This window comes from Hippocampus comes, unplaced genomic scaffold (assembly GCF_001891065.2).
Source record: "Hippocampus comes isolate QL1 unplaced genomic scaffold, H_comes_QL1_v1.1 scaffold87, whole genome shotgun sequence".
NCBI classification, from domain to species: domain Eukaryota; kingdom Metazoa; phylum Chordata; class Actinopteri; order Syngnathiformes; family Syngnathidae; genus Hippocampus; species Hippocampus comes.
This window is the reverse complement of record NW_017805739.1, coordinates 13,598-40,108: the sequence shown is the minus strand read 5'-3', so window position 1 is coordinate 40,108 and position 26,511 is coordinate 13,598. Positions and strand designations below refer to the sequence as shown.

Genomic DNA, 26,511 nt, shown 5'->3' with positions numbered 1-26,511 from the left:
CGGGGGGGGGGGGGGCGGATTGAGGAAATGCCCATACATGGAGTCGAGCTCTTGGGGGCAGGAAGTGAGGAATGAATAGGCCGTCTGGTAGGCGTAGATAAGACTCTTGGCCGAGGTCTTTGAACTCTGAACCCAACCCATCTTTGAAACACCGTGACCTCAGAGCCTGACTCAAGAGCGGGAGGGGTAGCGCAAGGGACTCGGAGGCAGCGTGGAGTGAAACAAGACGCACCTTTCATGACGCAAGCAGAGAAAGAGGAAACTTGAGAAGTAAGCACAATGGCTTCTCCTCTTTGGGTCACCCCCCCCCGCCCCCCCGAGTCTCAATGGCTCACGTGGTTCCCCGCTGCGAGGCCTCGATGAGGGTCAGTCAAGGACAAGGCTCGACATCAAACCAGGAGGGAGACGGCCGCGCCAAAACCCCAGCGCGCATTTCTACACCAAAAGCCTCACACCACATGAAGAGAAAATAGGCGGTTGCCAATCTGGATCTGCGTCGTCGTGCAAACCAGAGGACAAATTTGGGAGGAAATAATAAAGTGTGGCGGGCGAGTTCAGAGAGCAAAAATTGGACTTGAGCAACGCCGACTCAAAATTTGAAGTCGGCTTATTTTAGTCGCAGTTGAAAAGGGATCTGTAGTACTCAATTAGGTGGCGCTTCGCCGTGCTCATTTCGTCCGTCTCATGTGGGTGGACGTGCAGCGAGTAGCCGGGACAACAACAATCTCGTTGAAAAACATGGATGGGGATCTGTCGGGATTTTTGTTTTGCATACAAATCACAGCGATCCAATCTTCGACTCCAGCTTTGGAATTTACAAACCAGCATGTTGTGAAAGCGGGGGGGGGGGGAATGGAGTTGGCGCATTTTGAATCGAATTCAGCTGTCCTGGCTGCACTCCTGTTGCTCGGTTCGGTTACTATAAAGATCCAATCCGCTTTTTTTGCTAAAAAAAAAAAAAAAGTAGCTCCCCTTTTTGCAGTGGAAGCTTAGAACTCGATATCTTCTACGGTCAAAATGCTGGAGCAAGAGTGTGCCGTTTCAACACTTGGAGGGGAGCTACTTATTGACACGCATGCAAAGAAAGACGTGTGTGTGTGTGTGTGTGTGTGTGTGTGTGTGTGTTTTCATGGAGGGGGGGGGGGAATTTCACTCCAAATTATTTGAAGACCAACACTTGACAAAAAAGAAGAAAAAAAGAAAAAAGAAAAGCTTCGATTGTCCTGTCCCTCCAGAAGCCAGACAGCAGTTTGGAGTTGGAAAGCAACGGTCAGGTTTTGGGTTTTACTCCAATAACCATTAGAAATGATATGTCATCTTTTTTTTTTCCTTAGTTTAATTCCCTCGTCATTCCAAGAAAACCTCCAGATTAAAAAAAATATATATATAAAGCCATGCTTGATATTGCTGTTGGTCTCTTGTGGAAGACAAAAAAAAATTATATCATAATTCATTATGATTAGTCTTTATTGTTTTCCTTGCCATGCTTTAAGACGTCCCAATTCAGGCCAGACTCTGAAAGTGACTGCCAAAAACAAACAAACAAAAAAAAAAAAAACAGAAGGGAAATGGTGGTGATTTGGAGGTTAAAGCTTCCCCAACATGAAGAATGTTATCATTTCTCATCTTCCATTACACGAAAGGGAACCACAGGACCCATTCATACATTTGGAAAATAACCCTGACTGCATCATCAACAGCAGACCTACCAAAAAAAAAAAAAAAAAAAAAAAAAATGGAATTCTTGAACCATGACGGCCAAAATCAACTTTCACCGTTTCCAAACGCGTTTCCAAAACTGGCCTGTTGCTGCTTGCGCCCAAATCGTGACGACGTCATTGCAAAACAACAGAGCCTTGTCTGAGTTCCCAACAATGCACAAACGAACCCCGAGGAGAAAATTCATTTGCATGTGATGCACTTATCGCCACCTAAAATCAAATTCCATGACGCTGAAATTGCGCTCCCTGACGAGACCACATCCAAAGAAATAAATGACTCATCCGAGGCTTCATTTAATCTCTCTCGTAACATGATTACGGCGCAAAAAAACGCTGTCGTTGGAAACGCGTTTAATTTTCCATGCGACCGTCAAAGCCTTTTAGGCGGGTGTGTTAAACCTCGCAATGGAAAATGGAGATAAGATTTTTTTTTTTTTTTTTGTGCTTTGGTTGACTGACGGGTCCCCTCGTCGGCCCCTTTTATCGCATGTGCGGGGGGGGGCATTGTGCGGCTTTTGGCGCTCACCTGGACTCATTCAAATGATAACCAAAGTGAATTTACTCATCAAAAGGAAAACAGCCTCAGGGCACCAAAAAGCTCGTATGATTCATACGTCTCCTGAAGTGCTGGAGCGAGCTCGATAAATCAGAGAAGGCGACTCATTTGAAGTGCTCATTGGCACCACGCTGCTTTGTTGAGCTACTCAAGGCAAACACGTGCCATGAATGGTTGACCACAAGTTTGCCCGATTCGATATTAAACAAGCGAATGGAACGACGGCGCATATTCGGACATTTCCCGCTGCGTCATGAAATGCGCTTTTGACCCGACCGTTCACGAGGGCTGAACAAAGAATCTCCCGTGTATTTATTTTTTTGATAGCACAACAACATTCTGGAATCCACCCAAATACTTTTTGCCAACAACAGTTCTGGCCTGGCGCGCTTCTCGCAGCGTTTCCAGTCGCTTTTGTCGCCTTGACGTGAACAAACTGTTCCCAGGCGTGCTGCTGCTGCTGATGATGATGATGATGATGATGATGGAAAGTCAGGCATAAACTACACTATTTTTGCAACAATATTGTAATAGCATTTTCGATTGCAGTGATTCATTTCCCACTTTTTATGTATACGCTATATTTTAGAGCAACCCAAGAAAAATTATATGCTGTGCAAGTTAAAAAAAAAAAAAAAAAAAAAAAAAAACAATCCAGCAATAAAACAACCATAGCGATGACTAACTATCGCGGCTATACCGTCAGTGACCAAGCTAAAGTGCTATGTGTTTGCTAGTTAGCCGTAACCCAACAATTAAAAAAAAAAAAAAAATCTATTTTAAAGACGACTGGGCTCCACCCCCCTACCCCCTAAAAAAAGAAAAATGCCTTTGTGCAGTTTTTCTTTTCCCATCACTGAACTGATTCCCTCGGCCTCTGCGGCTTTAACTGGCTCTGCTACACACAATGCGCCCTTGCGCAGCTCCAGCCAAACGGGAGTCCTTGCACAAAAACACTACCCTGCTCTGCGGTAAACACCAGACCCGCCCGCCACACCCTGTCCACATTTGTCATGGCAGACCCGCAATCTCTCCCGACATGTCGGCTCTTCCACTTGTTCAATGATGGGAGTCGAGCACAATGGTGCACATGTCATGTCCTATTGCGTCTATATGCCCACCCTTGCGAATAGAGGCCACACCCACCATTTGATTTTTTTTTTTTTTTTTTGTAAATCTGCACCGATCCCACAGAAAAGCCTCCCGGGATCAATCAAAGCGGGTTTGGCACAGTTTTGCGGCATTCTTAACGCGTGATTCTTTACTTGGCTTCTCTGCTGCTCCTCTAGAGTTCTATTTTTTTCTTTTTTTTTTTTTTTCCAGTGCAATGTTAATTTTCAAACCATATTTCCATTTGTCGCTACACTGTTTTGCACGGGTATGTTTTGGAACGATAAAGCTGGATCCAACTTAGGTTTCCAGATGGGATAGTAATGGTTGTAAACAGTGTAACATCATAGCAGCACAACATAATGACCGTACCAAACTGTACTGTTGGGCTCAAAAGGACAGTCCAGAAGCAATTCAATTTTTTTTTTTTTCGAGGTTTCTAGTGTGAACGTTTGCTAAGTACACCAAAACATGGGCTCCACTTATAGCTGAAATTGTTTGCTCCATCATATTTGGGGGCAGTGGTAGTAAAATGATAAACCATGGATGGGCAAGTGGCGAACTTCATGCGCAACCAAACTCTGAGCGGCCCTTTGATTCATTAAATAAATAAATAAATAAATAATAAAAGTGTGTGTGTGTGTGTGTGTGTGTGTGTGTTTTTTTTTTTATGGCCATCAATTAAATACGAAATTTTTTGCTATTCACAGGGCAGCCCAGTCCCAAAATATAGTGCTGTTCCACTGTAAAGGTTTGTTGTAATATCACCGTTCACCACTTGATGGCACACACAGCATCGTTGCACTTGCCCTACACTGCAACCTGAGTCGGACTAATTTTTTGCAGATTTTGAATAAGACGCAGGACAAAGAAAGGTATACAAAGGAAAAGTATAAAAAAAAATTTTTTAAAAAAATTAAAAATTGAGCTAGTTTTTGTGTGTGTGTGTGGGCAGTGGGGATGCACAGAATGAGATCTTGCACTTCATGTTGGTTTGCTGTTCAGGAGTTTTGTGTCGTCCTTGAATGGTCATTTTTATGCATGAGAGCCAGTATGTTTTTTTTTTTTGGGGGGAGGGGGGCGTTCAAACCGTATGGTGTTGAAGGCCGCATCTTTTATGCAAGCATTGAGAAATGACATTTTTGTCATGTTGGGAAGAGTGTCGTCCTATGTGCCTTCCCTAAGTAGTGCTGACGAGCCCCCTCCATCATTGAAGTCGTCCCATCCCCTGGCCAGTGCCCCAACAACAGTGCCAGAGTTAAGAATCGACTGCGAGAGGAAAGCTTATATCATCGTATCTCACCTTGCTCGGTGTGTTATCAGCAGCGAGTGCGCTCCTCGGTGGCACTTGATAGACATCTTGTCCAGAGGGCACCTGGTAGATGCTCTGCTGCTGTGGACTCTGCAGGGAAGGAGGAACCTGGTACAGCCCCTGAGCCCCCGAGCCGGCCTTCTGCTGGAAGCTCGAGCTCTGGAGTGGCGACTGGGCCGCAGCGGCGGCGGCGGCCGGCGACTGGGCCTCAAACTTTGGCCCAATGAGCAGCTTGAGGCGGTTGCCGGGGGCGATGCCTTGGCGGCCGTGCAGGGAGCAGAGCCACCAGCCCTCCAGGCCGCCGGTGTTCTGTTCAATCACGGTCAGGATGTCCCCTTTCCGGAAGGCCAGCTCCTCCGGGGACTCGGGCATGTTGTCGTACAACGCTTTGGCCATTAGGTTCTACGGAAAAAAAAAAAAAAAAAAAAAAAAGAAGACATTTTTGGTTTTGGTTCTTGAGACAAAGACCATTTTTTTTAATGCTTGTTTAGCGAGAGCCTCGCATTGCTCGGCGTTAACATTTACGCGATCGTGCCGGTGAACTTGAAGCCCACTTCTAATGAGCATGCAGATGGCATTCGCCCGCAACTCTCCGCCAGATGTCTTTCAAACAAATCTGAACTTGAAGGGATTTTCTCAGCTTGCGCCCGGCTTCGGGGCACGGTGTCCGTGTTCCGGCCAGCGGGAGGGCTTGAGGTATAATGAGTCTAACAGGCAGATTTTGGCGATAGCAGATGCCCCCGGCGTGCGCCGTTGCAGTGTTTTACGGAGGCATTTGCTGCTAATTGCCACATTAAATGCACCGTTATCCTTTTTGGGGGTCGTTATGCCTGGAAAGAATCAACTTGGCATGAAGGGGGCTTTATACTGACACGTGAACAAATACTGTATTAGGTGCCGCTTAGCACACAAACAAGTAGTCCGTATTGGATACCTTTTTCATTTTTACAGCTTGCAGTGTTCCGGGAAGCCTTTTTAAAAAAAAATATTGTCTTTTTTTTTAACAAAACTGGACAGTTTGTGACCATTTGAAGAGCATTTGTCGAGCATGTCAAAAGTTGTTTGATGCTGTCAGTTCGTCCACACCAAACTCCAAGCAGGACCTTTTGGATCTTGCAAAAGGGGCCTCCTAAAATGGTTCAACCAAATGGAATTGTCCAAAATGTCGATGACAAACTAATTGAGGGGGAACTAAGAGGTCCTGCCAATCCACTTATTGATTCAATAATTGATTAAGAGGCTTGTCTCAAAGCTTTTTGTCTTTAAAAGTGTGTTAGATTGCCTTTATCCCATGAAACCATCACTAATGGTTCCCCCCCCCCTTTTTTTTTTTTTTTTAAACGATGACTGCATCAAGGTTATCACCCTTTGGGAATATTTTCTCTCCCTCTGGATTTACACGTGCTTGAGAAATGCACACATGAATAGCCAACCGTGTGCTGTATTATAGCGCAGATTAAAAAAAAATAAATAAATAAAATTTAAAAGGAACTGAATGGGGTGCTTTCATGGCCCTCTCCTCGAGTAGAATGAAATTGACTAAACTTGCTGACTGATTGACACCGTTGACGCGTCTTTGCTTTTATTGGTCGCCGAATCTCATGTGTTGAATCAGATAAACGATTTCCTTGCTTGTTATCAAGCCTTTTAGTGTACGGCAGCGTGGTGTGAGAAGCAGGAAGTTGCCTTTGAGGTTCTCGCTGCTCTAATTTGATGTTTCACCCTCCTTGGCCTTCCTCTTGGCCTGAATCAAACGGTTCCCACGTGAAACGCTCGCGTCTTGTGAACGCCGCCATCTCTCAGTGTGCTTCCAGCCCGCTTCAGCCATTGTCTTAAGTGCGCTGTCAGCACCATTAGCCGGCAACACCCGACACACCCCCCGTGTACCCCCCACCCGGCTACCCACTAGCTGGACCTGCGGCGTGTTCGATCGCGACCTTTGAGGTCGCCGTCATCCAATAGGAGCAGGAAGTGACTGTTTGCCCGTTCTGATCATTTGATGTCTCCTGGCAGAGTCATCCATGAGGAAAGGCAAAGCTCTTTTCTGTGCTCCCGACAGCGGCAAACTCTTATTTGTACTCGGGGAGGTGGGGGGGGGGGGGGGGGGGGGGGGGGGCTTCAAGCTGCTTTCGGTGTCGTCGTCAGCCTGCTGTGGCTAGCGTGTAGCTAGCAAGCTGACTGATGCAGACACAAGAACGATGAGCACCAGACTCCTTTGTCTGCTCCTTTTGTCCCTCGTTAATTACAGTGATTGTTCTGAAAATGCGGAACTCTTGTCTTAAGCTCCCACGCGAGCCACAGCGTGCACTCAGACTCATCAAAAGGAAAATGTTAAACTATCGCCAGACGTAGACAAGACATTCTCCCGGAGACGTCGCATCAATGATTTTTTTTAAAATCCTTCCTGAAGAGGCTAGCGGCTGTTGCGAGACCATGTCTGCTTCCCATATTCTGTTCTCTTTCTCCTTCTTGGGGTCATTGGAAAGCTTGAGCCGATCCCACGTGACTCTGGGCTTTGGAAAGCGGCGTACACGTCTGCAATACATTTATGCAAGGCTAATCACATCACAAGCCCCAGAGCAGATTAATGCATACATCGACCTGCCTGTTTGTTTACTTCAGCCACAGGGCCCTTTTTTTTTTCTTAATAGCTCAAAACGGAACTTAATATAATCCTCATGCTTTTCACAAGATGGCTTTAATAGAAAATGCTTATTCCGGTACTTCTGTTTGAGGTCTGAAAGCGGCAAAAGATGTCGTACAATTCCTATCTTCTTTATAAGACATGCAACTGACCAAAAAAAAAAATATATATATATATAGCTCTGGAATGAAAATTTAGGTCGCACTCCATTTTCTTTTCGCCAAATGTATAGATTTTACTCCAGGGCTCCCCCTACAGTTGTAAAGTGGAATATTACAGGCTGCATATAACGCAGAACAAGGTCAGAACGTCAGGGTCGACACTCGCGATAGCTCAATACGTCAACCAATATTAAAACAAATGGTTCTCAAAGTGGGGTCAACGTGACACTAAAAGTTCGCTTGCACCCTCTGGTGGTGCATGGAAGAATCACAGAATTAAATACTCAAACTGTATAATGTCACAGTGTCAGTTGTATTGAACTTAATCTTCGAATACTTTTCAAAAATGTTTTTAGTTACAATTTTTATTCAGCTTTAATGGGTGACATTTCATGAAATATTTTATGTTAAGCACAGTTTTTATTTTCCTACATCTAAGCGGACTGTCAATGTTCACATATAAGTTTACAGTAGCTTCCATCCAATAATATTAAATACATCTTTTTGGAAAGAAAAACATTTAGGCTTACCATTCTATTGTATTTAACTTTTTTTTTTTAAGGTAATACTTGGAATAAAAAGTTTGAGAACCACTGTGATAAAATATTCAGGGTTGCAACGATTGCAATTTAGGTCAGGATTAACGCCGTAAAACGATCACGTCATGCTGCTATCAACCCATGTCGGCAGCAAACCTTGTGATTGAATCCGTCCGAAGAGAGAAGAGAAACAAACACGTGTCATAATCTGTCGCGGTAAATCTCCTCACGGACTTCCTTCGAAGGAATAATGACCGCTTTCAAACGGCCCCCCTTCACCCAGGAAATATTCATCACACATGACTTCGATTAGATTTAAAGCCCAATATAAAAGCATGAATGCAAATTTGAATGGCCAGCATGGGGAAAATGCAATAAAAGAGCCATCAAGATTTGCATCAATAGGTCGTTTGTGAAAAATAAGCGTTGCGCGTGTCCGTCCTGACGTGACGCAAAGCGGGAACGCACTCGGCTTTCATCGCCGTGTTTGTTACCTTGACTCGTGTGGACGCCGCTGTAATTTGGGCCGATAAAACTTGACTATTAACCAGGCGTCGCGTCGCTGACATAAACACGGATGAGTCACAACACCGTGACGCTGCTTTGCCATTGACGCTGCTGTAAACACACGTGTTTGCCATTTGGATGTGGGCCGACGGGCGGGGAGGGAAAGGAAAGGGCGAGCGATCTTCTGCGAATCCCACCCATGAGTCTGAGCCGGGGAAGTTATCACGTAGAGGTCAACGATGGGGCGTGTCGCGCTACCGCTCCCTCAAGAAAACTATGATGCGTTTGTGGCTGCGATGACCTAAAAATGGATAAATAAATAAACAAATTGGCGGGGGGGGGGTGAAGGGGAGCAGGGAGGAGAGACTCTGACACGCTTCTTCGACATCACGACGCTTGGCAAATTGCAGGAAGCTGCGCAGATAAGGCTGGCTGAGTCTGGAACCTGATGAAAAATACAACAGGAAACGATATCCTTGACAAGAAAAGGAAAAATGGATCATTTAAAAGAAAAAGTCGAATGCAATCTAATGTGTCAGTTCAACCTTTGTGGGGGTAGAGAGCTCGTCATGAAAACCAAACAAACGCATGCTAATGCTAGTTTGTTCCCGCGCCTCGGCTCGAAAAGCGACAGTAGTGCTCCCCAGTCTCTGCTTTGCTGCCGTGATCCTTTTTCTGGGGTGCCAGAAGTCTCCTGCCGTGCCGCCAAAAAAAAAAAATGATGCAGTCAGTGCCATTTTTAAAAAAAATGTTGAGCCTGAACCAGTTTCACGTCTAACTCGTGCTACACATGGGAGTCATTTTCATTGGCCGGTTAGTGTCCCACAAACGTCGGCCTTGGAAGATCCGTGATTTGAATCCTGGTTACAAACACAACAGATGCTTCGAGTACTGCGATGATAGAAAGTTGCAATATCGCAACAAATGAACAATCTCGCTTGGCCCAGTCTTGAAAGATGGAATCTGGATCTCTCGTCTCTCAGATCAATCGGCGTGCCAAGATCAAGTCGGGCATAAAGCAAAAATGTGTTGTGGTATTTCCTTTGCCAGGCTGCCTTCTGCCCCCCCAAACAACATCTGGTTAAGGCCTTGCGTGTTTTCATCAGTCGAAAGCATGCAACAGTGCAGAGCGGAACTGTCTGGCTATGCACCTGGATCACTGAACACAACCTAAAGATCCAGCTGTCTGACCCCCCCGATCCCCCTTCTACGTACACAGACAGCGATGACTCACGCAGGTTTTTTTCCATCGGTGTCTGGCCTCAACGCAGACTGTGTAAACCCCTCGCTCGCCGCCGCTGACCAATCCAAAAATAAAATCACCCTTACGTAACTGCGCTTGCCTTTTGAAAAATAGGGGGGCGCACCTTTGCTGCCAGTCGGAGCTCTCTGTGAGGTTGGGGCGCTTTCGGGTAGCCAGTTGAAAAGGACTTTGACTAAAGAAGCTCATAAATGCTCAAAATCCCCATCTGCTGTTGCGCAAAATGTGTCCTCACTGCATGAAAGAGGACAAACAAACAACCCTCCTCCCTAAAAAAAAAAGTGCTCCACTCCAGCTGTGAGAATCCACCACTGTAAGTTTGTCGAACGGGGGTGGGGGTGGCGGGGGGAAGCAGCACACTCATGTGGCCTCGTTCTATGCGGTTATATATAGAAAATAATTATGATAATGACGATAATGAGGACCTGATGACTTCTACCAGTCGTTCCTCAGAGTGAAATGGGGGGGGTGAAGGGGAGCAGGGAGGAGAGACTCTGACACGCTTCTTCGACATCACGACGCTTGGCAAATTGCAGGAAGCTGCGCAGATAAGGCTGGCTGAGTCTGGAACCTGATGAAAAATACAACAGGAAACGATATCCTTGACAAGAAAAGGAAAAATGGATCATTTAAAAGAAAAAGTCGAATGCAATCTAATGTGTCAGTTCAACCTTTGTGGGGGTAGAGAGCTCGTCATGAAAACCAAACAAACGCATGCTAATGCTAGTTTGTTCCCGCGCCTCGGCTCGAAAAGCGACAGTAGTGCTCCCCAGTCTCTGCTTTGCTGCCGTGATCCTTTTTCTGGGGTGCCAGAAGTCTCCTGCCGTGCCGCCAAAAAAAAAAAATGATGCAGTCAGTGCCATTTTTAAAAAAAATGTTGAGCCTGAACCAGTTTCACGTCTAACTCGTGCTACACATGGGAGTCATTTTCATTGGCCGGTTAGTGTCCCACAAACGTCGGCCTTGGAAGATCCGTGATTTGAATCCTGGTTACAAACACAACAGATGCTTCGAGTACTGCGATGATAGAAAGTTGCAATATCGCAACAAATGAACAATCTCGCTTGGCCCAGTCTTGAAAGATGGAATCTGGATCTCTCGTCTCTCAGATCAATCGGCGTGCCAAGATCAAGTCGGGCATAAAGCAAAAATGTGTTGTGGTATTTCCTTTGCCAGGCTGCCTTCTGCCCCCCCAAACAACATCTGGTTAAGGCCTTGCGTGTTTTCATCAGTCGAAAGCATGCAACAGTGCAGAGCGGAACTGTCTGGCTATGCACCTGGATCACTGAACACAACCTAAAGATCCAGCTGTCTGACCCCCCCGATCCCCCTTCTACGTACACAGACAGCGATGACTCACGCAGGTTTTTTTCCATCGGTGTCTGGCCTCAACGCAGACTGTGTAAACCCCTCGCTCGCCGCCGCTGACCAATCCAAAAATAAAATCACCCTTACGTAACTGCGCTTGCCTTTTGAAAAATAGGGGGGCGCACCTTTGCTGCCAGTCGGAGCTCTCTGTGAGGTTGGGGCGCTTTCGGGTAGCCAGTTGAAAAGGACTTTGACTAAAGAAGCTCATAAATGCTCAAAATCCCCATCTGCTGTTGCGCAAAATGTGTCCTCACTGCATGAAAGAGGACAAACAAACAACCCTCCTCCCTAAAAAAAAAAGTGCTCCACTCCAGCTGTGAGAATCCACCACTGTAAGTTTGTCGAACGGGGGTGGGGGTGGCGGGGGGAAGCAGCACACTCATGTGGCCTCGTTCTATGCGGTTATATATAGAAAATAATTATGATAATGACGATAATGAGGACCTGATGACTTCTACCAGTCGTTCCTCAGAGTGAAAGGGCTGCTGCGGGTGAGAGCCAGTTCAAATAAATGGGCCGTGTGAAGGGTTCTGGGGAGGAAAGACTCATGGGAAGTGGTTCAGTGCCCGGACTACATGGTAATTTCTTCATTTGGGGCATTTTTCAGGAAGGTTTAACCCCCTGATTATAGCCTCTTTGTAACCTCTGCCAGTGGCTGTGTAGGAGCATAATTATACAGCAGGCTCCGTTTAACCGCGGACAAAAAAAAAAAATGGGATGGAAAACACAACATGGCTGTCCATTGCATGGAATTAAACATATTTAACCTTCCCGCATCACGAAGACAGCGACCTTTTATGTACCAAGTGTGCGAATAGCTACGGTGCTTTGAAACGGTCTATAAAAATCAATAGCTCATTCTAGCCTTGTGATCACTGCCACTGACTTGACCATCAACACCTCTCCGTTACATTTCAGGAAAGATTTTTGGTGTATTTAGATTGACATCCCTAACCAATGGTGGTACAGTCCAGATGGCAAAGTGGGATTTAATAAAACGAGAGCAGCAGCGTAGGGGAAGACGACATGCTAGCTCAGGAAATGAAATCCCAGGTGATATGAAAATCCGAAGGTGGGTTACTTTTTTTTCTTTTTTTTTGGGTGGAAAATGTTGGATGCCGTCCCTAAGCACACGTTTCAAAACAGCGACGCTACAATTTCAACCACTGTGGGCTGACGTCATTGGATTACAAACGAAAGCCACTTCAGGCCCTAAACCGAAATGATGATGAATCCAACTCGAGTGCAACACTTTGAGGTTTTATTCAGTCACAGGAAGTGATTGTGACATGTCTCCGTTAGGAGTGCGTACTCCCCCGACTCTTCTTCACCCTTTTCCATTCGTCCAAGTCATTTTCTGCGCGTCAAGCTAGCTAGCAATTTATGTGACTGCCACGTAAATTGCTAGCTAGCTTGACGCGACCCCCGGCGTTATAGGTGCCGTCTCCACTCCTTAGCCCGCAGCGCTTCCCTTCTCTCGCAGAACTTAAAGCGAACCAGGCGACTTACGGCCTGCTGGCCTGTATCGTTTCCCATCTTGTGCCGCTTTATGACGGTTTTTAAGCACGAGCTACAATTAAGCGCGTCTATTTCCTTCAATCTGAGTGAGTGCTGCGTGAGCATGTTGAAGCAATGTCGCTTCGTGTCTTATGCCAAGATGTTCTTGGACTCTCGGAATACCGGGAAGCAGCAGGGGGTGACGTTGTCTCTCAAATTGAAGTGCCAAGGATGTCACACTGGGCCTGTGCCAACTTGATGGGTTTTGTTTGGTTCCAAACACAGAACTCTGCCCCCTGGAAAGGGAGTTGATATTAAAAAAAAAAAAAAAAATGCTGCAAAACAACACAATCCGGATTTGGTGATAATGCCGAGCGTCAAGCTCTAGTATTGGCAAAAGAGAAGAGGCGTATTATTTCCAAGGCTGATGCCAAGGCCAAATGCTACCGTGGGTGCGTCTTGGTAGGCCCTGAAGACACAAACTAATCCCTCCGTGGGGGTGTGGGGGCTATGAGCCAAGATCCAAAATCATCTTCATGGTGTCACTGCAGGGCCACATTGGATGTTTTTTGCATGGAGGAATTGCCAATGAGATGGAAATTCATTGCACTGTCCCGAAGATTTCACGCTAAGCGAAGATCTTGCAGAAAAAAAACCCAAAACAAAACCGCGCCTGTCTTCCCCTCCCCCCTCCGAAAAGAAGTCAGGCAGTCCTTTTGTCCTTTTATCGAAAAGAAGAGCCACCTTAGCAAAAAAAAAAAAAAAAAAAAAAGATTTCAATCTTGGTCATTCAAAGTTAAATCAATCCAACATATTGTTGCTCTCAGTTCAAAACAAAAACAAAACAATTATATAAAAAAAATTAGAATCGCAGTTGGTGTATTTCAAAGTACGAGCGCTGTCACCTGAACTAACTTCTGCACTGGTATTAATAACTTTTCTCAGCTGTCCAGCTTCCGACTTCCCACCATGAGGGTCAACTGCCCCCCCACCCAGGGGTGAAACCATTCCGACAAGGGGCTCACCATCTCGAGAGATGACCCTGCAAAATAGTTGGCATTCCTCGGGGGGGGGGTTGCCTCATAATTATTTCCGCCCAAAAGGTCCAATGTGGAAATTATTCGAATTGCTGATGTTGTGCATTCTCACAATTCAATCTGGCTCGTAGTGTTGAAAGTTGGCAGACGGTTCGAAGCGCAGTGGGATGAGTGGTGGCGGAGGGGGATGGTGGAAAGGGGGGGGGCACCATTCATTCTCATTGGGGGAGCAGCTCTTTGCGTTCACTAAAAATGATGCATGGCAAAAAATAAATAAAGAAAAAAAGAAAAAAAACTGATTGGGAGCTAAAATGGAAATTTCAATCGAGTTTAAGGGGACCCGTAGGCAAAGTTTTGTATGTGGACACATTCTTCAATGAATTGTTTCTCGCAACACAATGACACTGCGGGCCCAACTATGCGCGCCCTCTTGCCAGCCTCATTAACAACGCAAGGGGCCACTTTGAGAAAGAAAGAAAAAAATCCTGTGCATCTTCGGGACGACATTTCCAACCACGACGTCCCGGAATGTTCTCATTCTCACAGGGAGCTCCTCAACCTCTGTCTTCCCTTCCCCTCCCCCACATCGCCAAACACGTCTAACTTTGCCCTTTCGTCGCCCCCCACAACTTCCTCTCCTTTTCACTTGCCGCAGCCCCTTTTCAGCATCGGGGATTCTCCTCCCACTCAGAACAATGTCTGCTTCGCCCTCCTCCAGCTCCCTTTACCCTTGGACCGGTGCCTGGAAGTTGAACCCATTAAAAAAAAAAAAAAAAAACCACTGAGGAAATCACATTTTGGCCACCTCACCACTGCGGGTTGTGAAGCTATTTCGGCCACAGTGACATCAGCCACAAAAGCCCGTGGATGCATCAGTGGAATTTTTTCCACCAGAACAGTCTGAACACTCGAAAGTACCACAGGTGCCACGCTCGGTTGAAAGCCACGGACCTCGCCGATGCGGCGGTAGAGCAGAGGGGCGCGCGGCACGGCCCCGCTTGAAGGGATTTAGACGCATTAAGGCACCCAATGGAAGACAAGCTTTCCGCTCGCACATGAGCGGAAAGCCTCTGTGACAGACGACAAGTGACCGAGCAGCGCCGAGTTTGACTCCAACCGTAAAACAACACCAACTACCTAAATCATGGTAGCCGTTTGAAACAAGGCAGCTGACCTGAAAAAAAATCTGATCAATGCAGGAGGAGGGCGAGCGCACAATGTGTCACCCAAGCAATGGCACATTCCTTGCCATTCCGTGCCACCCTCATTTGCCCCCCCCCATCCCCCACCCCGTGTTACATAATGTTGCTCCGGTGAAGCCTGACCAGTCATGGCTGATTGCGACCGACTCGTGTCTCCATGAAACTCCTCAACTAAGTTCAACGGAATCTCTTGAAGCCAAAGCAGTGAATGTTCTGAACTCCCGTTTTGTTGTCATATCGAGTAGCTTTCACACATGCAGGAGCAGTGGCGGTTTTTGTGAATGTAACGCAACTTGCAAAGCTCATGACAGATCCGTCCTCGTAATCTTGTTGAAACCGAATCGACGTCAAGATGAATTTTGGTCGAGTTTGACGTAGCGGTGTGAGAATCTGTCGTCATGCGGCGCTCACTTTGTGGTTTTTCATTTTATTGTTGAACTCATTCACTCCCAAAGACGTTTTTAAACGTCTTTTCAGATTTGGTCTAGAATTGGGTGGTACTGAATGAGTTTTAATATTTATGGCCTAGATGTAAGCAAATGATACACAGAAGAGTATTCCGCACAGATTTGTGTTGCCGTTGTTGGAATGAAGCGTCCTTGTACAAATAAAAGCCTCCTCTTTAATAGATGCCAGCTTCAAATCATCCGCCCGGTGCTGTTTGCAGTACAGTAACGAAACGCCCTCTGTCACTCTTTGGGGAAGTACGGCATCGTAAGTCAAGAGCGCCGGCTGCCTCACTATCTCGAAAGGCAGGAGGAAAAAAGACAAAACAAAGACGCGTAGACACCATTCTGCGTTTGTGACGTCGCACACTGTGTCAGCTTCCTTCCTGCACGCAGATCAGTCTTGAAATGCTTCTTCTCGATCTGATTCATAAATACCCCAAACTCCCCCCTTTGCAAAGATCACAGGCTGAAACCACGAGCCCTGCTCTAAAGTGTATATTTAACAGACCGTGAGTCAGGCCATGTGCACGCCCACTGGTCTCATTCATCCCCGCCCCCTAAAAAAAAAAAGACAGACCTGGCTGCCGCTACTCCCCCCCCCCCCCCCCCTGCTTAATAGTAAATCATGGTAGCCGTTTGAAACAAGGCAGCTGACCTGAAAAAAAATCTGATCAATGCAGGAGGAGGGCGAGCGCACAATGTGTCACCCAAGCAATGGCACATTCCTTGCCATTCCGTGCCACCCTCATTTGCCCCCCCCCATCCCCCACCCCGTGTTACATAATGTTGCTCCGGTGAAGCCTGACCAGTCATGGCTGATTGCGACCGACTCGTGTCTCCATGAAACTCCTCAACTAAGTTCAACGGAATCTCTTGAAGCCAAAGCAGTGAATGTTCTGAACTCCCGTTTTGTTGTCATATCGAGTAGCTTTCACACATGCAGGAGCAGTGGCGGTTTTTGTGAATGTAACGCAACTTGCAAAGCTCATGACAGATCCGTCCTCGTAATCTTGTTGAAACCGAATCGACGTCAAGATGAATTTTGGTCGAGTTTGACGTAGCGGTGTGAGAATCTGTCGTCATGCGGCGCTCACTTTGTGGTTTTTCATTTTATTGTTGAACTCATTCACTCCCAAAGACGTTTTTAAACGTCTTTTCAGATTTGGTCTAGAATTGGGTGGTACTGAATGAGTTTTAATATTTATGGCCTAGATGTAAGCAAATGATACACAGAAGAGTATTCCGCACAGATTTGTGTTGCCGTTGTTGGAATGAAGCGTCCTTGTACAAATAAAAGCCTCCTCTTTAATAGATGCCAGCTTCAAATCATCCGCCCGGTGCTGTTTGCAGTACAGTAACGAAACGCCCTCTGTCACTCTTTGGGGAAGTACGGCATCGTAAGTCAAGAGCGCCGGCTGCCTCACTATCTCGAAAGGCAGGAGGAAAAAAGACAAAACAAAGACGCGTAGACACCATTCTGCGTTTGTGACGTCGCACACTGTGTCAGCTTCCTTCCTGCACGCAGATCAGTCTTGAAATGCTTCTTCTCGATCTGATTCATAAATACCCCAAACTCCCCCCTTTGCAAAGATCACAGGCTGAAACCACGAGCCCTGCTCTAAAGTGTATATTTAACAGACCGTGAGTCAGGCCATGTGCACGCCCACTGGTCTCATTCATCCCCGCCCCCTAAAAAAAAAAAGACAGACCTGGCTGCCGCTGAGCAACAAGGGAAGCTTGACAAACAGCAACTTGAGAAAACAAGCCACAAAAACTGCAGCCCCCCCCCCGTCCGTCCGTCCGTCCTTGAAAGCCTCCGAATCACGGCCGACATCTCGGGATAGATTCCTGCGAGAGTGCGGTGAGCCTGTGAGCTCATCTAATGAAGACCAGCGCTGCGTGCGACCGCACGGAAACGACGGGCGCTCGGTGATCTGGACATTCTGTTCACTTGTACGGCTGATAATCTCGAGTTAGGTCTTGCGTCACAACGTATTTAACGGCGCGCTTACGCGGCGAGTGGAAGTAGCACAGCGGAAGCCGTTTTATGTGAAGAATTTGAAGCTTGAAAACAAATCAAGAGGCCTTTTCTTGTTGTTGTTGTTGTTGTTACCACTTGTGTCAAGTGAGTCTAATTACGGATGTCCATATGTGGGCCTCGTGCACGTGATCACTTTATGGTACTTAAACTGCAACCTGTGGTTATTTTATAGCAGTATAAAGCAATGATTTTAGTGTGGGAATCAAGCATTAGCGGTGATCGGAGAAGGTGTGCCTCTGAGCTTTGAGCTTCGGCCCAAGCGTGATATTGCAAAACATTGATGATATCGGAGGTGTAATAAGAAAGTGACTCTTAGTTGAATACAAATGAATATGAAAGCTAAGGTGAATCGTTTTTCTGGTGTTGGCCCTTGGGCGTAGTCCATTCGGCGATCTGAATTAAACACCGCTTTTAATAAATCGAGACAGAGGACAAGATATTGAAGTACTGGTACGACAAACCATCTTCAAAGGGTTATGTTTTGTGTATTGGGCTGGAGAGCATACCTGGAATTTCAAAAAGCATCCGATGTGTATCTAGTAGTGTAACTGAACTGTACGTCGAAATTTATGTTGCCTTCCTGTCCAATTTTACAGGTTATTACATTTTATAATAAGTATAATGTAACGTTATGTAAGAAGTAATTATCAAATAAATCGGAAAAACAGTGACCGGATGTCATTGTCTTCCTCGGGTGCGCAGCGTGGTGAACCAAGTAACATTTTCGCCCTATTTACGCCCCTGCCGTTCAAATGACTGTTGAAATCGGGGCGACAGATTAGAAAGAAGAAAAAAAAAAAAGAGTCCATGCGTGCACAGAACAGGCGATCACGAATCAAGCAAGCGTCCACGAAGCAAAAGTGACAGTTGTTTTTTTTAATCTTCGAACCACAGAGGATTTGAGAACATTCGACCGCTTTCAGACATAGTTCAAGGCCGGTCCAAAACTTAATTCATCGGAAGAACTGCAACCTACTTTATGACACCCGAGCCAACGTGAACAATCACTTACTTTATATTTCATTTTGCAGCTCCTCTAGAAGATTCCAAAATAGATGAGAAATATCCGCTTGTGTCGCATCAATGAGAAAGAAGAGGGACTTCTCTTGCGGTTAAGCAGCCATCCGCAGCCGTGAAGACGGAATAGCTCGCCGGCTGTTGCGCTGCAAGATTCGGACTGAGCCTTTTTCGCTCGACGTCTCCCACTGTCGGCTCCGCTGGGCGCTGACGAAATGCTCTCATTTACAGACAAGCCACTGATTGGTCCGAACACAGACTTTGCCCCGCCCTTGCCCTCCCTCCCTCCCCTGCTCCTCCTGCAGAAGTGACGTCACTATCAGAACGAGACATAACATATGAACAGACGTTCATACATATTTTGTCAATAATGAAAATAAAATGAACATACCTTCTTGATATATACTTTTTGACGTCTAAATGTCGTCTAAGTTTTGACATTTTGTCAAATATTTGTTCTTGTCAATACAATTGTGACAGGTGACACAGGAAGCCACACACTTCTTAACCAAATGACAAAATTGCCATTTTACATACAATATCTATGAAATACGTCCAGAATGGCTATTACTTCAAATAACCACTATTCACACACATACTTGAAGGCATAGATTCTTCCTAACCTGTGAAAAACGAGTTATACTAAAAGCAAATCCCAATTTTCTTCTTCGAGTGTTATTTTTATGTAAATTGTGGACTCCATGCAGGCACGGCACCACACTGCCAATAAGAGGCCACTGCAGACACAGCAGGACCAGCCAATATTTATTTGTCTTTTTATATTTTTTGTGCTATTTTTACATTATTTTAATTTGATGAATAGTCATGGTAGTTCGATAAATATATTTTAAATCAAATAATAATAATAATAGTATTAGTAATCATAACTATTCATCAGAATCCTGTTCCCTATCTCCACTATACAGACATTCGATAATATTAATCATCATAATGGCTTTTGCAAACAGCATTTTCATTTGTGCAAAATGTTTGTTTAAAGTAAATGACCTTTTCCTCGCCTTCACACAGTTTCAGCTCTTTAATTGCATTCAGTAGAGCGTTTATTAAGATGAACATATCGGCCCGATTAGAAACAAGCGAGCAAAAATAAAATCGAAAATCAAATGCTGCCACGAGGCCATTGCGACTATGCTGCTTGCTTGCGATAACAATTTTTTGAGAAGGACAAATAACCTGTACTTCCACAACTCTCTGATGTGTGTTGGCTCATTTATCTCAGTCGCGGGCTCTGAGTGGCTCTCATTGTCCATGTCGAACAGTCATATCCTCACATGAATGTGTCGTGCGACGTACTCCCAAACTTGTTTATGCAGCATGCGCTGTGCAGCTGCAGCCCATTCAAGTGGGCACGGCCCCTATTCTTCTCGGCCTATGCGATGTGTTTAAGGGCATTTCAGCACCTGTTTCCTATGACAAGCGTTTTTCAATTTGTTTGTATCGGCGCTGTGACTCAAACAGACGCCAAATGTTGTTCATCCCGTTTCCATCACCATCTGACAGGATGGAATCGGTCCTTCGGGGCTGGCTCTCCAGCGGCATGCCATTTTCAGCTTGTTCAACTCATGCTTGACATACATTATCAGTTTGCTGGCAGTGGGAAATTTTCAGATCCAGCGGCTGCGCGGTCTCCCGCCAGATTGAATTACGGTCTCAAAATCCTCCTTTTGAACCTCGACAAAGTCAAACAATCAGCAGCCGGTGGAAGATTTGTATTGGGCCCCCGTCTCCCTGACAACAGCCACCATGGCAGCGCTATCTTTTAAACCTCACCCCGAGCAGATTACACGAGCTGCAAGTCGGTGAGTGCACTCATCCGCGGGTGTTACGATGGCATATTTTGAGCACGGATATAGCGCCAGTGAAATATGAGCCCGCCCGCCTTTCATCTCGCCAGGTGTCGGCACCGTGCGGGTTGCATAAGTGCCCCCGCAGAACCCGACCCCGGGTTCAACAGTGGGTGCTAGCGGTCGTACGTGGAGATCACATGGCCGTGCGAGCCGCGCCACCGAAGCGGCGAATGAAGTTTTAATGGACGGAGGCGGGAGGACAACGGCTCTTCTGTGCGCCGAGGTGGCCCCTCGCCGCTCACTGTGAAAGATTGTTCCTCAAACTCTCTCGCGAACCAGTTCGGACACATTTACGGGAGCACCCCCCCTCGCCTGGCAACCCCCACCTCTTCCCGCCGCGTTTACCCGTAGTTGCCTAGCTCTTCTGCGTGGATTTAAACAGAGCAGGCCTCAGCTAGCGTTCTCCGTCTTTGTGCCCTGTGACCTCAAGGCCTGGCAGCGGCACGGAGGAATGCGCAGAACACACAAGAAAGGGGAAGACGTGTAACTCTTGACACAATGTTGTTTTGTTGCCAAAGGTCGCCTCACTCTCGAGGAGTACTGATTTACGCCCCACAACCATGAAAAACCTTTTAGCTTTTGCCTGGTAACAAGATCTCTCCGTGCTGATAATAGTTTTGACATTTTCCGAGCACGAGAATGGCTCGAGAGGCAAGTGTGGCATGGCTCCGTGACGCAACGCCGAAAGGGAAGGCTGGCTGTTATGCTCGTTCTAAATCTGTTTATAATAGTTTGGTTGAATCTCTCCATAAAGCCGTTGGCCCGGGAATGGTATGAGACAGTTTTTGGTGTGTTTAAACCTGCTTAGTTTGCTAACAGCACTTCCGCCAAGTCGGGATTTGTTAGCTGTGATGCTAACGGTGCAGCATTTTGGACTCTGACCGCGGGAGATGGTCGCGGGCAGAAGCAGCAGCGTCTCCCCCATCTTGAGATCAGTTGTAAAAAGAGGATAACTAAATGTCCAGCCGATAAGGCGACAGTCTTGACAGGAAAAAGGGTACGAAATATGCTAGCCCTTTTTGGCCCGGTTGTGGATGATTGAAGCGGGTCGCCTCGCGTCGCTAGCTTTGGCTCGTGCGATCGCCGCCAGTACAACGGCAGTGGCGCAAAGTTTAGCTCCGTCTCGATCAACAATGTTATGTTCAGTAACGTGCCGACAATGACCGCGTGCTAAAGAGAACGTCGTTGGTTTGACTATAGCACCAGCCATCAACAACAACAACAACAACAAATGTCACTGTACCACACTGATTTTACCCTGTCGAAATACTTGGCCTAGCACAGCCATATTCACTACCTCAAAAACTGCACCGAACAGCGTGAAGTCAAGGCAAATTGCTAAATTTCCTTTTTTTTTTTCACTCCTTAAACATTCCGTACCATTAGCAAAACTGAAAACAGTCACAGCGGTGGAGCATTGAGGCCGAGAGGAGCCTCTCCAAGGCCCCTTTTTAACAAACCCGACTGACATGGCCGGTTTCATTTAAGTGTAATTTTCACAGTTGTATTTCAGTGACCTGAATAGCTCCTTGTACAAGTCTCGACGGCATCTTTTTATCCGGCCGTCAGCTTGGCAGTGATAGAGGTGAAGGCTAAAAAAAAGCCCAAGGCCATAAATACACAGTATTGCACTTGGATCTCATTGCCGCATGCACGCGGCGCAAATGTGGACTGTGCGCACGAATTCTGCAGTTAACTCTGTATTTTTGTATTTTATTTTCTTTTTTTAATGGCTCACACTTGTTCATTCATTGTACGCAGCGCAGGCACACCTTCTCCCACCCCCCCAAGTGAGTAATTTGCCTGCGCGTTGCTCTTGGATTGCCGCGGAGCCAACTGTTCATCATTCTGGCAGCAGCCACTGCAGGATAATGTTTCAGTGTCAAGAGAAGTTTTTAAAATTCATGATCTGCTGATTCCCCCCCCCCCCCCCGCTTACAACCGAACGTTATTGACGGCGACAAGACGTGCTGAAAATCCCACTTTTGTATTTACCGTGCACAGATCCGACACGCGATATCGGCGCCGCTTGAATTTGGCTCTTCCTTGCAATCATCTTCTTCACTGAGCAATAAGCCTCGTCCTCCTCTCTCAAATTGATCCCATCAGCCACTTGTGCACCCCGCCCCCCCAACCCCCCCTGTTCCGGACATGAGCCCTGTGACAATGTGCCTTGAACAGAGAGCCCGAGGTGTGATGTGAGGCTTGATTATGTGTTGACACTCTCATTTCTGCAGCAAAGATGTTCTCTGCAAGGATAACAGCATGCAACATCTCTGCAGTTTGGTGAGGTGTCAGACTAAGCATATTAACCTCATCCACTCTGTGTGTGTGTGCACGCGCACGTGATTGTGTGTGTTTACTGTGTGTTTGCAGATTTAATCAGGCCACTGATCTCCTGGGTGCGCTAAAGCAGCCAGAAATGAGATCCTTTAAGCCCCATTTAAGGTGATGAATGTGATGATGAGCATCTTTTTTTTTTGTGGGCCACCCAAAAATCTAGCGTTTAGCTTGAGTTTTTTTTTTTTTAATCAGGTGATATTTGTCGATAGATCTCTTTGAGAAACACAAAAACAGATCTGGAAGGGCGATGGGGCTGACTACGTTGTATGTGCAGGAGCATCGTATTTCACACGGACGTCTTCCCCGTATTCGTTGTAGATAGTCTGAAGTTGACATCATTTCGCCAAATGAAAAGCTTTGGTCACAAAATCCCCAGAATGCAAATATTTTCCCAAGGCATGTAATTTGTGACAAATGCTTCAAAGTAAAACCAGTCCAGATTTGGAGGCAGTTACAATTCAATGTTGTCATATTGCTATAAATAATGGATTATATGAACTGCTTAGCAATTACATTTTCTGACCGCAAACTCGGATCGAAAACAGATGAGCAGTAAATTTGTCCCGTTTGTGACTGTGGAAATGAGACTGCACGATAAATGGCCTACTTTTTTTTTGTTTTTTTTTCTGTTGAGATTGACACATAAACACCAGTTTATCGTTTCTGTTTTTAAAATCAACGTCGTCGGCACAGCCCCATCGCCGCGTCCTCTGTTTCCCTCCGTTTAGTCGATCGTGTGCCAAAAGACCGGTTCTGCTCTGCGCGACGCAGCCGGCACATTTGGACCGCTCGTTTCTGCTCGAGGTGTCCAAGGCACCGAAACAAAGCACAGAGAGAAAACATTGCGGTTTTTGGCTTTGCTCTGCTGCTTATTTATGGTGAGTATCCATCCATCCTTTTGTGCTCTGTGGGCAGTGACGACGCGGGAGGGAATTCTTGGAAGGGAGCGTTATAAATAACGCCGCAATGTGCCTCAAATGTTCGGTGAGCACTGGCTGGGCCTTTGCACAGAGCCTAAATCTGCAACCAAAAAAAAACTAAAAGAAAACAAGCCCAATAAAATAAATAAATAGATAAAAAAATGGTGCACGGTCTGCCAGTGGCCTACTTTTCGCGTCTTCAAACTGCACTAACGTCACCCCCCGCCTCCCCCCCTGCCGTCTATCAATCACTTTTCAGGCTCATGCTGGTTTTAACCCCCTTGTGGTGATACCTGCACATCTCCGGATTATCAAAAGACGGCAAAAGGCAAAATCTGCTCGGAGAGCAAATGCACAACATGGATTAAAAAAAAACTAAAATAAAATAGAGGACACTGGCTATAACGGTTTCCTTTATAGTTTTCCTTATAAACTTGATTATTTGAATTGAAATTGAATCTTGAATTGAGGCATCGGAAAGAGAGACGGTCTGGCTCACAATGCATGTTCTCATACGAAAGAGAGACCCTGGTCTGGATCTGGACCAAGTCCAGTACTCATGCGGTCCGGTTGTCAATTTCTTGTACCTTTTGTAACAGCCTGTTTACGCAGCTACCTGTATTGTGACCATGTGACCAGAATGAGCCAATCAGATCATTTCTTCACCTGTATTCTTTACTGGGAGAGATTAGCTGGATCGATGACATGACATGACTCGTTGGAAAGTTTGGGCAAGGTCACTTTGAAAGCCGAGATTTTATAAACGAATCACTGCCTTTTGATTCTTCTGGATGCTCGTGCAAGATCATGAAGGGAACGTGAGCGGCACTTCCAAAACGCACCCTTCGCTTGGTTCTTTGCGTGCTTGTTCGTCCACTGGAAATAGCTTTCTGTTTCCCCCCGCCTCCTTTCAACGGCCGAGATGCACGCGGGACGGCCCAAGCGGTTTCTTCATGCACTCGTAGCAGGGTGGGAGTCTGGCCTGGCGCATCGCTCAGCGTAAAAAATCCAATTGTGTACATTACAACAAGCCACAGAGAGAAAAAAAAAAGATCAAGGATGATGAAACGTGGAAATAGTAAAAAAAAACGAAAACAAAAAACATTTGATCAAGGATGATGAAACGTGGAAATAGTAAAAAAACCAAAACAAAAAACATTTACATTTATTCTTAAATGGAATTAAAAAAAAAAAAAAAGCTAGGTCACACGTATGCGTCAAAGCTGCCAACTTGTGGTCAGCACTTTCTGCTCGCCAACGCTTGCTGCCTATGCAGATGTAAGCGGCAGCTGTTGGGATTTATGTGCAGGGCTGCTCCAATAGCAGCTGTGCTTTTCACTGAGTCAAATCAAATGGATGATTGTGCTTTTTCATTTGTTTCCTCAGCAAAAAAAAAAAAAAAAATCACGCCGCAATGTGAATAACGTTACAGAAATTTGCACTGAGTCACAACACTATTATTTTAATTGCAGTCGTTATCTTTAGTTGTCCACATTGAGAGTCAAAGTTTTAGCCGTGCTTCCTCCACCGTTCATTAAATATTAACCGCAGCAACATGTTATTTTTCACTTTTCCAGAATATGAACCACGGCCTCATATTTTATTGCGTTTGTTCTGTCACGCGGGCAAAATACCGAAAAGTCAACACAGTCACACTGACTCCATATTTTGCCACCACTTGACATTTCAATTGATTTCTAAACCATTTCCAAATAATGACTACGAAAATAATGGCATTTCTTTTCTCAAAAATAAATGCTCACCTGATTTTCGCAGCATTGGCCAGCCGATACAAACGTGTCCGGCGAGTATACGTTCGAAGCGGCAAAAGAGAAGACGGGCGGATGAACGTCCCGTCGTCGAAAGAATGCACCTTCCTCCGACTACCGTTTGTTTCTGTCTGCAGAACTCATCTGCAGCAAGGAATGTTCGGTGGGGTGTTTATATTAGTTGCTGGCTTGACGCGGCGTTTTGCCTGTTGCTGTAAATCTTGGATTTCAAGCGGTGAGACGAAACGATTTGACACAGCACGGAGTCATGTCCCGATCGCTTGCGCCAGATAATGAGGGAAGCCGTATCACCAAATATTTTGTATGAACACGGTCGATGCGCATTTTACGAACAATGGAGTCCAAGACATACCGTTGTACTGTAAACAGTCAGGCAAGATCAATACAGCCGCGGGAATAGTTATAATAATACAATACATAATAACCAGTATGATGAAATATTTTGAATTTATTAAACGAAATTCGTGTCACGTGACAATTTTTAGGATTTGGGATTTGGTTGGTGAAATATGAGCTGCGCGACTCAACAAGTCTCGCCAGTTGCCATTTAGGGGAAAAATAAATGCTTTGTGCGAGGGAGACGGTGTGCCGTTTGTTTGAGTTTGCGCGATGCGCGTGAACATGGCCGCGCGCTAGTACGCCATGATGCGGAACGAAGGAAGCAGCCAAGATGATTACATTATTGCATTCGAGCAAAATATTTTTTCCACATATAAAACCGGCAAAGAAGCGACTATCAACATGCAAGATGAACAAATGAAAGACACAACAACCATGACGTCTAACGTTGGGATCAACGCCACAAGGCCATGCTATGCTAACGTCACAGTTAAGCTAACTGACAGATCATTCAAACCTGAAATAAGCTTCATTTGCCTTTAATTGAGAACAAAAATAAATCGACAACACAGCGACTGGTTTTGGGACCACGAAAAACAATTCATGACGACAAATATAATAAATACAGTCATAGGCCACTTTGGCATAGAACCACACAACTGCTACACTGTGCCTTTGCTCCACTGATACTGCCCGTATTTTTTTCCCAATTTATTTTCCTCTTTATCAACCTTGGGGCGAAAGCACTTTCATGGGAGCTGGTTCTTGAACAGAGGGCAGGACTCCAAAAAAAAAAAAAAAAAAAAAGGTTACGTTACCCCCCCCTGGC

The 26,511-nt window shown here is 45.9% G+C and overlaps 1 protein-coding gene across 2 annotated transcripts in view; it reads right to left on the bottom strand.

The window, feature by feature from the left end:
* The window catches only part of nedd9 (neural precursor cell expressed, developmentally down-regulated 9), a 29,574-nt gene extending 11,044 nt beyond the window's left edge, over positions 1–18,530 (bottom strand). Inside the window, exons 1-2 of one of the 2 annotated variants that reach the window (XM_019883262.1) lie at positions 18,418–18,530; positions 4,691–5,101 (exon numbers count right to left, since the gene is read on the bottom strand). In XM_019883262.1, coding sequence (XP_019738821.1) covers positions 4,691–5,101; positions 18,418–18,429 — 423 coding nt within the window. In that variant the 5' untranslated portion in view covers positions 18,430–18,530. Of the gene's footprint in view, positions 1–4,690; positions 5,102–9,784; positions 10,087–18,417 lie in introns of those variants that run through there. The other variant, XM_019883261.1, reaches the window with a different exon arrangement.
* Between the last annotated feature and the right edge of the window lie 7,981 nt (positions 18,531–26,511).